Source organism: Streptopelia decaocto, assembly GCF_964273445.1.
Source record: "Streptopelia decaocto genome assembly, chromosome: 2".
Taxonomy (NCBI): Eukaryota; Metazoa; Chordata; class Aves; order Columbiformes; family Columbidae; genus Streptopelia; species Streptopelia decaocto.
In genome coordinates this window covers 68572389-68584911 of record NC_138655.1, presented here as the reverse complement: position 1 = coordinate 68584911, position 12523 = coordinate 68572389, and the positions used below count along the sequence as shown (strand labels likewise).

Here is a 12523-nt window from a genome sequence, read left to right as displayed (position 1 = left end):
TTTGATCAGTTCAGCATGTAATCACATTTCCACTGCAAGGACGGAAGGAAGCAGTAGCAAAAGTGACTGTTACTAGATGTTGGATGTACCCACAAGGTATCTGGTGTTCAGATTTGAAGATTTGATCAGGCACTTTTGGAAACATGACAGCTGTCATGAGATTATTTGGTATTGTTTCCCCCACTTCAGTGGCACTGAAGTTTACCCAGGAAGCGCTGCAGTGTAATCCTCATGACGCTTTACAAGAACACCCATCCTTCCCTGTACTTGCAGACATGGAAGAAAAACTGATTAAACTGCTGATGGTAAGAGCTGTTTAATCTCTGAGGAGCTGTCATGCTCAGTGATGCAAAGCTCAGAGAATTGATCTAGTGCCTCCAAACAAGCATTACATACTGTGAAGTCTGCAACAGTCCACACGTTTAAAGGAAAGGAGGTTTTCATAATTTTTTTTTTTTAATGGGTAGCTTCAGCTCCCATAAGCCAAAAAGCTGGCTTTGCCTTTCATTAGAGCTAATCAGAATATATATATTCCAATGAAAGCAAATGTTTTTAAATTTGACATCTGAGGGACTGGGAGGGGATGATTTCTCCCAAGCCTTGAAAAACAGCAGATGGAAAGGAAACTCAGTAAAAAAAAATATTCAGTGTCATTCACTAGGATTTCTATTTTTACATAATTCACAAAATACTCAACCTCATACTATTACAGGCTTCTAAGGAAAACAAGAGTTCTAAAAGGGAGAAATAGATGGCTTTGCCTTCCAGAGAGCATTTCAATAGACTTGACCCACCCTTTGGGTAAGTTGATATTGAAAAACAGGAGGTGGAGGGGAGGCTTGTTTATACAGCCTACATCTCAAGGAGGGTTCCCGTAGGAGCACAGAAAGGCTTCGTCTTCTGTCCCCAAACCTCTCCTAGCAAGTCGATTGAAGCTGGGGCCATGCTGGTGCACAGTGAAAGACAGTCCTGGCTCCACAGCCCTGGGGTGCAGTGACACTTTCTGTGCTCTGCAGATGAGCTTCATTGAGCCTGAACATAAGTCAGCTCCTAACAAAAATCATCATTTCTTCCTTCCTCACTCCCAGAAGTCTGATTTCTATCCAAGCAGTATTTTATCACCCAAAGACAACTTTCAATTCTGTTTTCCAACCAAAAAAACCCTAGGTGTCTAAAGAAATAGAAGACTGAAAGTTTAAAACTAATATAAAGTTTAAAACTTTATACTGACCAATGAAAGCTACTATTGAATTGGCTTTTTGTGGCATGAAAAGAATATTAAAGAAGTTTACTTTTTGTCCCCAGACATCTGTCTTCTTTCCCCCTTATTCACATCCATCCTCTTCCTTTAGTTCAGTGTTTTATACACACTGACAGGCTTTAAAAAATGCAACTGAAGTGGGAATCACCACTCGTGATCAACCCTTTTCAAGGAAAATATTTCAGAATATCAAACCTTAAAGTGTCATTATTTAAACAAACAAACAAACAGACAGAAACTGTCATAATTTTTCTCCCTTCCTTCCGCATTCTGCTTCTGGTGAGGCTGAAGAAATACTAAGACAGTTCACTGATCAAACATTAACTGGACAGTTAACAATCCTCAAAACAGAAGGCTTAATTTCATTAATGGGGAAAACCTGGCACAGACATATGCCTCAGTCAAATCAGAGATAGTTGCGAACAACAGAATGGAAAGGAACTTTTGAGTCCCACTCACAGAGGCTGCTCTGTCCCTGGAAATGAGTCGGCTGTTGTGCAGTTCAGATGTGTTATTCTTTTTATTTCATTATTTTATCATCAAAATACACCTTGCAGCCATCCCTTAAAGGTTATTTTTGCATATTTAATGTCTCTTGCATGTAATGTCATGTTACACAAAATATGTCTTACATGGGGTTTTGGTTTAATTCTTACATACCGTGAGTCTTCCAATTCACTTCTAATGAATTTAAACGGCATACGTTTTTCTTCACATGTAGTAGTACTAAATTATCTTCTTTTTAGAAGGGCAACCAATCATCCTGCATATGTATTATTAGGCTGTCTCAGCAGCATTGTACCAGCTGCCAAACATCTATGCTAAGGTGATAAGAAGATGATTATTATCATATTACTATACTTAATGACCACCTTCCATGATATGTTACTTTTCAGACATTTGCACGCTTAAGGGAACACATTTCAAAGCTGTTATTCATTAATCAAATGTTTCATTTGCTTGTGAACACAAACTCTACGTTCAAATAACAATGGAGTGCAATAATCTACGTATGGTTTTGCCTGAACATCAGTCAGCTTTCCAGCTACACAATACGAGGGAGATTATGTGCGGGGGAAAGTATCACATCTGCATCTCGCAAAGGCTCCTTTTTCATGCAGTCTCTAATTTTACTCCATTCAGTCCATCAGGTAGGGAGATCTTGCTAGTTAACCATTTTTATTTACCTGCTTTTATCCAGTCTCATGAGAAGGCAAGATGCATTATCAAAGTAAATTGTCCATCACAGCTGAGATCAGGCAGGGTATTAAGAAGAGTCTCAGTCTGCTCACTGGGCTTTTGCACTCCTAAACCAATTAAATCTGTAACAAATATCTTCCTAGCATGGAATGAATCAAAGATGACGACAGATTTTTAAAAAGTTGCATACTACCACAGCAGCTGAGTAACATTTTATTTTGTGACAATTCTATTAAAATTGTTTACTTTGAAAGAAATTATAGACAGATATAAATATAATAAAAATGTGACTCCCGGTCACTTTTTTCATAAATTTCTTAAGAAGTTACACTCTTTAATAAATTACTTGGGAAATTAATGGCACAGCAGATTAACAGTGGTAACCCAAAGTCTTTTTTTTGAAGAAAGGCAACATATACTTTTACCCATTTCTGACACCATCAGTTCCAAATTACTGAATTATGACAACTTCAATGCACTGTGTGGCATGATCATAAAAATGTGGGAAATCCTGAACTTCAATTTCTTCCTCAGGGAGAAATTACACGACAAACTTTCTGATGACTGCATAACTTTACCTGACCTGTTCATAAGTTTGCAAAGGGGATTAATTGTGCATTAACAAAATTAATTCACACAACATTAATTTAATTAATGAATATTTGTTCAAATGAGCTTCCTGTCATCTTTCCAGTTTTTAATTTAAGACATTATTCTCAGTACTGCCAGAAGAAATAATCATCCTTCCCCAGCTAACCACAGCACCAAGATACCACATACTTGGATCTCTCTCTCTCATTTAAGAAGACCATAAGTGACAAAAATCCTGTCCAGTCATGTTCTTAGCTTTCCTTTAAAAGCATTTGAGATCCTGTTGCTCCAGGGACTAATCTGAATCAGCACAGAAACCACATCTTTTTTACTTCTTCTGCAAAAGCCATATTCCCTTGGCTGCAACAAGGAGTCAGTATAATCCTGAAAGCAAGAAGGGGGAAAACAATAGTGGCCAGATAAAGATTTCTCTCCCATGACCTGCCATCTGATTTTATACGTCTATTTCACATTTCACTGGAAAAAAAGTAACTTCGCACTTTCATACATGACACACTCACAACAGCTGCCTGGGGTCACATCCCCACTGCAGGCACCTTGCAGACCATCCCTTCTCTGTGGCAGAAGGGAAGGTAAAGGGCCAAAGAGCATCACTGACAGGATCTATCTGTGCTGCGCAGAACACTGCCAGGAGCATAGCGCCTTGCTTCATTTGCAGTAACCTGACTTTTTACTGCTTCGTGGCCTGTCTTCATGTCTCCCTGCCCTGTTATACCCCCATTTCTCCATAACTCTGACATCCATTTCCCACATCTTCCGTTCTTGACACCACCTTTTCCATAATACCTCCAGAAACCACATCTCCATCTCCTAATGAATGTGACAGGAACCAGTCTGCGATCCAAATTATTTGTGTGCAGATCAGTACACAGATGTTGTAACACTATCAGCACTATTAACTTAGGAAAATAAAAAAGAAATTACATCAACCTAATTTTGACATATTCATTTTTATTAGTTCTGTTTTTAAGTTTCTGAGTTCAGTGAGGTATAAAAATAATAATATAATATAATATAATATAATATAATATAATATAATATAATATAATATAATATAATATAATATAATATAATATAATATAATATAATATAATATAATATAATATAATATAATATAATATAATATAATATAATATAATATAATATAATATAATATAATATAATATAATATAATATAATATAATATAATATAATATACAAAACAAACCATCTTACAAGTATTATAGTGTCTCATAAAGGAAAACATCTGCATTGAATATTCCTGTGGCTTGGGCCAAGACAGTCTATTATAAAAAGCCTGAGACATTTGAAAGCTCAGCATCCTACTTACTAAATACCATCTCTAAGTTAAGCATCTCACTAGCCTCCTGCTCTGCACATGTATTGTGCTGTCTACCTATTTATCAGTCTCTCATATCAGTGCTTCTTGCTATGCAGCATTCTGTAAAATGGTCTTCCTGAATCCAATGACAGTCTTTTCATACCCAAGCGACTTCTCTGCAGCATCTCTCCCACACCAAGTATACAACGAATCAAGCTGATCAAAAAAACCTGACCTCTCACCTCCCTGTTTAGCTTTTTGTCCTTTGACTGAGAGTATCCTTGAATTCTGGTGAGCAGCTTAGATGTGGAAGTGCTACCGTAACACATAATGGAAATTTCAAGAGCTTCACATGTCAGGTTCTGATTTTGCAGGGGAAATTCCGGTATAAGTGCAGGGACACCAGCAGCAGATCATATCTGTCTGAAAGCTTACATACATTCTTTAATCAATCGTCTTACATTTAACATTAAAAACAAAACAAAATCTCACAAACATCATATAGACATATACAGAAATATGGTGGGAAAAAATCAATACACATCTCACATAGAGCAATCTCATAACAAGGAAGGAGGACAAACAGGAGAATCTAAGAGGAAGCAAAGGCGATGGAAGGAAGGATGCAGCACTGATGTGGGATTCTGAAGGAACAAAACTTTGGTGCATTTCCAATTTTTGTGTAAGAGACAAGAAAGCATCTTGTGCTTTTCTAAATAAAACATTTGCCTTTTTTTAATACTTTCATACACTAACACGCATCTTATACAGACATTAATTTTAGAGATAACATATCTTTTAATTAAAAGTGCAATTTTTAAAAATGGGTGGCTGATACCCTGCAGCATCTATGAAGTTCCATAGAATATCTTTCAAAATCTGATATTATTTTAATCTCTACATCTTGACTTTAAAAATCTAATGTCTAAATATTATTATATCCTGTTATAAAGAATCTAGTGCCAGATGATCGACTATTTATTTCTAAAATACAGTTGAATATTCATGTTTATAGGGTGTGGTATTTTGTTTTTTTTCCTCAACATTTCTGTGTTCCAGACAAAGTTTTAAATGTCTTGTGCTGTGTGGCATAGGCCATTACAGAGCTAGTGTAGTGGTCCAGTGAACATCTTTATATGGTTATCACAACACCAAAACTGATTTATACGTATAACTCTGAGTAATACAGTTCAGAAATAGAGAAATTATGTGTTTCTTTGAGGGATTTTTTCCCTCTAACTGAAGTTTAAAGTAACTAACACTTTATTCAGTGCTGAAACATTGCAATGACAGTATCATTGACTACTCTTCACTAAGAGTTATAACCACCACGAAGAGCAAAGTATCCCCCAGCTCCGCGTGATCAATTGAAAGATCCTGCACGAATCACTGACAGCCTTCTGAACCCTGAAATGCAAAGTAAATTCTTTAACAGCACCTATTTCTTCTGTGTAGGCAGAGGAAAACATCCGAAATCCACATTATGTTCCACAAACGCTTCCTCTTTCATGTCAATTCTTTAGATGACAGCTTATTTAGATAACTACTGCTGACTTGAAATCAACAGGAAGCATTAAGGCTTCACATGAGCATATATATTGTTTTTTACAAAACAATTATCACGTAGTTGTGCAGTTACACTTCCCATACCACGGCTTCTATTTACGATACATTCTCCCGCCACTAAATGCATCTTCCCAGATGTCTTGTAGAATTTCAAACTGTCTACCAGCAGCCTCCTTCAATAAACATGGTTTATTTTGCTTATTCCACCTCCTCCGACCCAATAAAAAATCCAATGTGTTTCACATTGTTCAGGATGAGCTAGAGATGAGCTAATTCAGTGAGACTTATTCTCCAGCACATTCAGCAGCTCTTCCAGTTGCCCAGAATCTCCTACTGAGACATCAAAAACAGCCTCATCTCCCTGTACACGTTGCTTTGCTGCCTTTGGGCAGGAGAGGTAAGCACTAGATTAACATGAACACGTGTCAATCTCAGCACGTGGGTAAAATCATTTTACCTTTCTAGAAGATGGTGTCTCACCCAGATCTGTAGCTGCCTAACTTAATTCTGGCCATCAATGGGTGGGTGGGCTTCAGGGAACCCACAAGTATTGCATGTGACCACAAAACAGCACATGCCTTGCTTCTTGTTTGGCATAGGCCTTAGACAGTAATGAATCAAAATAAACTTATCCAACTGTTTTTTAAATGGCTTGATGAGACTTGCATATTGCTAACTTGCTCAAAGAACAGTATTTCTCAAAGAAGCTAACTATAAAAGGTTTTGCTGAACACAGACAGTCACTTAGTCTTCACCAAGAAAAAGAGATTAAAAAGAACAGATTCATCTACAGGTAAAAATTAATAATAATTAGGAAATCAGTAGGAAGACATATAAACACAAGCAGAAATAAAAGACAGCTACCAGATCAAACAAATGGTCTGAAAATAAAACAACCATACAAAAAACCTCTGAAGAGGAAAAAAAAGTCCTATTATTTTAAGATACAAAAAATGCCTTTTTTTTAAGAAAAATAATAAACCTCAGACACAAGGTCGGTAGAATTTCTGGTTTGACAAGGCAAGCAAACTGACATAGCAACAGAGAAACTGAGGTCACACCTATGTTTGCAATCATGTTTGATGAGCACAACTCTTCAGGCTCACAGTACACTCATCTTCACAAGTTTCATAAAATGTGAGCATCAGCTACCTAACAACAAAATTACTCTGAGTTGACACACTAGAATGAATGTCCTACTTCTGAAATTCAGCCAAAACACCAGATTACCCCGAACATGACAAAACAGATAGGTTTTTCTGTTCTCAAGGGAAGAGCTGACCTTTGCTAACAGAGCCACTAAGGATGAACTGAAATGCACGAAGCCTCACTTTTCTGTTCTCCTATTCACAGGAAAAGGCTCAGTGCAAATAATTACCAGCAATATGAGTAAAACATCGTCTTTTTTTTGTGTAAGGTCAGATCCAGTACCCATCTATTCCTTAAGTGAACAACAGAATAAGCTTTCATACAGGTGAACATTTCATGAGACACCATTTGACTTTCAAAGAAACAAAGGCCAATTCTGTTACCCAGAGCTTAGTGTGCCTTTGCTTTTTGTTTAACAGGCAAGCTACATTATTACTGTTAGTTATACATAATCCCACAAATCACAAATGTTCATACTACTAAGGTAACACATGATTTGCCACATGACTGTTGTTGAAGTGCAGGACGGTGACCAATTTGACATTAAATGGGACAGTGCATCTTACCTCAGTTAAGGACTATCTTATATAGTCAGCAGCCCTTAAAGAATACGTGATTGCTAATATGCACTAGGTTTTATTTGGGGGATGAGTACCCACTGCTTATCACTCTCAGAAAGCTCCTGCTCAAATGGACACAGCTGTTTTAGAACAGAATACTGGCACAGAACTGAAACTGGAAAAGTATCTTGGGATTAAATGCTGCATCATAAATCATGTCAGCTTTTTCTTTTTTAAAACCACGATACAAACTGGAGCTGATATTTTCTTTGCTATGATAGACATCACAGAAGCATATTCATCCCCATTACTTAACAACAGAACCTATAAACTCCCGCTGATTTCTTTATCCATTTCTAAAGCACAGTTTACAATCCTACACTGCAGATAAGGGTATGCTGCTCCTAAGATTAAAGTCAAGGTCACATATCGCACATACGCTGCTGCCTATGAAACAGAGATCCGTTTCACAGACTCCACATGTATTTTTAGAAGGGGCCATTCTAGCCATCAGCTAACAACCCTTGAATTACAAAATGGAAGATAAACTTTGGTTTAAAAGGTGAAATATAAGTCTTCTGCACCAAAACAGACAGTTCCCTGCAGATTCAGTGAAGTAGTTCCTTTTATCCCTTCACAAAACCTTAAGGAGAAATCCCCAACACATTCAGTAACAGCCTAATTTTCCTTCTGATGGAGACAAGAGTGAAACTCCCACAGATTTTTATAGGACCACAGGTAGACCACCTTTGAAAAATCCTGGTTTTCTTCTATGTCCAGTTCCCAGTGTTCCCTGAATACATCTGTTGTATCTTCTCAACAGGCACCTGTGCAACTACTCATACTAGAGCTACAACAGAAGCCCTAGCACCACGCAAGCAAAGGTTTATAACACAGAAAAGGTTTCTGCCTTCCCCAGAGAACATCATTTGCACAAGATGTACTTAGTGGACACCACCAAACATCAGCAATCAGGAAGAAGTGAATACATTGGCATGCAATAATTATTATTATCACGTGCTGCTTATTATGTTCCAAAACTGAGTATTAGGCTTAATTCATGGATATCTAGAGAAGGGCTCCAAAAACTCTGTTCACGTTAGAAGTGCACAGCAAAATCTGAATTTTTATCCAACTTCAATGATGGAAAGATCTTTGAGGTATGCCCCAAATAAACACAAGCAAGACACTACTGTTAACTAACTAAACACAGAGCTCATTCTCTTTTGCCTAGTGGAACTAGTTAAGATTGCTCTTTACTAGAAGGGATTAAATTATTGCACCTTTGTGCAGCAGGAAGACACTCAGCAGAGATCAAACCCATGAACAACTACAGGTTCCTCAGTGAGTGTTTGTACAATCAGGACTTACCCATAAAGCTGACCCAAAGCCACCAGAGATGTAAAACTTCTACCTCATCCCCCAGCTTGCATTTTCTGGCAGGTCACTGAAAATGCCTAAGTAACTAAATGCCTGAAAGCCCCACTAATTTTTGTAAGTCACTTGTAGAAATCCCTTTTACTTACTACTGCTGCTGCCAACCTGTACATCACCCACTCTTCCTTTGCTTTATTTCAGAAAAGTGACAAAGACCTGGAGCTCTAAAAAGCACTTTTTAACATCAATGCCAGTGTGTCAAGACCTTCAGCAAGTGTGGATACAGCTACATGGCTAAATAACAGGAGGCCAAAAATAGGTACAAGTGATGCACTTCTCATCCACGCTGCTCTGCTGTCAGATAGTTTCTGGACTCTATCCTGGACTAGTCCAATTAGTCAGCTCTGAGACAAACAGACGTGTAAGACAGGGGACACTGAGCTTCACACACTTGGACTAGGACTGTGTCCCTGGAAGCCTTTTATTTGGCACTACTGGCATCACTTGAAGGCACAAGTTCTTGACTAGAGGAGATATGCCTTTGTTTTTAAGACAAGAATCCCAGACAGGACACCACATGTATATACAGCAATCAGTTAAGGACACTGATCTTCCTCACAGCGGTGACAATCTTTCAAGACAAATGGACAATGATTTATGAATTGAATAACATGTTAAAATTTTGAAGGGGGGAAAAGGGGCAGAAGGAATTTGCAACCTAGATCACCTTACCATAGACTCTCATGTGATTTCAGTTAGCTAATATCATGACATTCTGTTTTATACCTTGTATTTTTTTGTTTATATTTTTCTGCAAATATTCTAAATTATCGATCACCCACATCTTATTTTAGTAGGTTGCATGACTGAAGTGTAACTCAATAGCCTACCTTAGCCAAAACACTTTCAACTGGAGGTAAGCTCCTGATGCAGTGATCTCCGTTTGGGAAACCAGACTGATCCACCAGACATCATTCATTAGCAGATGTACTTTACCTCAAAACTGGGGAGCCTCATGAGAAATGAGCCTGAATCTCAGGAGTTTTGAAAAGTCATCTGCTTAAATGTCTAAACAAGGTTTCAGTTACAAAACAGCCACTTTTCAGAATCTTGGCCTGAATTCAGGACAAGCAGTTTCTTGTTATCAAACTTTCACTGATGCAACTAGTATGACTAATTCCAGACTGTGAAATTAACTTACTGAATCTTAGTTAAAGTTCCTCAAACTGCAGCTTGAATTTTTTTTATCCACATTTCTCTAGAGGCAAAGTGTTAACTCCATTCTTTACTAAAAACCCAAGTGTGAGAAAGCCCACTCTTGCATTTGATCACTAAAATTTTAAAAAATGACAAAAAGGAGCAATAAAACAAAACTCTCACTATATTATTAAAAAATAGCCTGAATAACAGTTTCAGGACATCCAAACTGAGGTTATTTACTCTGCTCTCTGCTGTTTTATCGCTAAGTATTTTGAAATCCTAAGATCACGTGTATTGCCACCTCTTTAAGTAAAATAACTTACTGTAGTACAACATATGTCCATCTCAGTTAGACTTGAAGTAATGTGTTCAAGCAATGTTTAAGGTTGTAGGGAGAAGAAATGTATATAACTTGCACAAGTCACTTACAAAGGCCTGCCTAACCACAAACCTTTACCAGACAATTGCTGTTTTACCATTTTTACATGTTTCTCCCCCCTCTATTCTTAATATCTCACTCTGCATTTCGTTGCTGAACCTAGACCCTGTTACTGAGTACAGGGCATCTCCGGGCACTTGTGCCAGGGGAGAGGAATCACAGAATCACAGAACCACAGGATGTTAGGGATTGGAAGGGACCTCGAAAGATCATCCAGTCCAATCCCCCTGCCGGAGCAGGAACACCTAGATGAGGTTACACAGGAAGGTGTCCAGGCAGGATTTGAATGTCTCCAGAGAAGGAGGCTCCACAACCTCCCTGGGCAGCCTGTTCCAGTGTTCTGTCACCCTCACTGTGAAGAAGTTTCTTCTCATATTTAAGTGGAAACTCCTGTGTTTCAGTTTGTACCCATTACCCCTTGTCTTATCCTTGGTTGTCACCAAGAAGAGCCTGGCTCCATCCTCCTGACACTCACCCTTTACATATTCATAATATTAATGAGGTCCCCCCTCAGTCCTCTCTTCTCCAAGCTAAAGAGCCCCAGCTCCCTCAGCCTTCCCTCATAAGGGAGATGCTCCACTCCCTTCATCATCTTTGTTGCCCTGCGCTGGACTCCCTCCAGCAGTTCCCTGTCCTTCCTGAACTGAGGGGCCCAGAACTGGTCAAGGGGGGAAGAGGAGGGGGAGTAGAAGGGAAGAAGAGGGGGAGACGACCTCCAGACCCCTCGCCGTGTCCCCGATGGGGCTGAGGCAAAGCCGGTCCTTTCTGCCGGCGACCCCGTATCCGGCCGCTCCCTCGCACTACAAGCTTCCCGCCCGGGGACGAGGCGAGCCGCGACAGGCCCAAGGCTCCCCCGCCCCTGGCCCGCCCCTCAGGGCTGCGCCCGGCCCGCGATACCTCGGAGCTGGGGAAACTCGCGCTGCCGGAGGCCGCGCAGGCCGCCGCTGTACCCGTAGTCGTAGCCGGCGGGGCAGGCGGCCTGGAAGGCGCGGAAGGAGAGAAGGTCCCCCAGCGGCTCCCCGGCCATGCCGCGGGCTGCAGGCGGAAAGCTGGGAGAGAAAGTCGGACGGACACAAGAGCGCGACTCCCGCCCGGAGCAGCGGACCCTCCCCGCCGGCAGCGCTGCGGACTGGCACTGCGGCCGGGCTGGCACTGCGGCCGGGCTGGCACTGCAGCCGGGAAGGCACTGCGGCCGGACTGGCACTGCAGCCGGGAAGGCACTGCGGCCGGCCCGGCCCCGCCGCGCCTCGCTCCTCCCGCCTCCCGCCCCCCGTCCCCGGGAGCGGCGGCGGAGGCCGGGGTTGGAGCCAGGCAGGGCCCGCAGCGGTCCGGCTGCAGCTGAGACAGCGACTGGGGCCAGCACAGGGAGGCGGCGGGCACCGTGCGTGAAGCGGGCCCGGCCCGGGCCAAGCAGCAGCCGGCGTTGGCGAGGGCACCGCTCCGCCGCTGGGCACGTCCCTGTGCTCCGGCCCTGGCACCGCTGCAACCGGGAGCACTCGGCGGCAGCGCCGTCTGCTCATACTCGTCATCTGGACTTGGACACCGATGCAGGCGGATCCCCGATCCCAGGGACCCGAGTAGGAACAGTTCAAAGTGAAGTTACTGAAGCACAAGGACATGGAGTTCGGGTTCACAGTAGCAAGTGTTGCCTCTGCTCACATCCCTTCTATTGAGGCACACTATTTAAAATAGAGGCAGCTTGGGAAATCCCTTTTCCCTGAAATTTTAGAATTCAATGCTTAAATTTTCCTAATTTCCTTTAGATCAGGGTGTCAAACTCATTTTCACCAGGGGCCATGTCAGCCTCGTGGTTGCCTTCAAAGGGCCAAATGTAATTT

At 41.0% G+C, this 12523-nt stretch overlaps 1 protein-coding gene across 1 annotated transcript in view; it reads right to left on the bottom strand.

Annotated features, from left to right (window-relative positions):
• Positions 1-11712, bottom strand: part of MOCOS (molybdenum cofactor sulfurase) — a gene marked incomplete at its 5' end in the record, with an annotated part of 233577 nt that extends 221865 nt beyond the window's left edge. Inside the window, one exon of the mRNA XM_082045174.1 lies at positions 11583-11712. Within this exon, the coding sequence (XP_081901300.1) occupies positions 11583-11712 (130 nt within the window). The remainder of the gene's footprint in view (positions 1-11582) is intronic.
• Between the last annotated feature and the right edge of the window lie 811 nt (positions 11713-12523).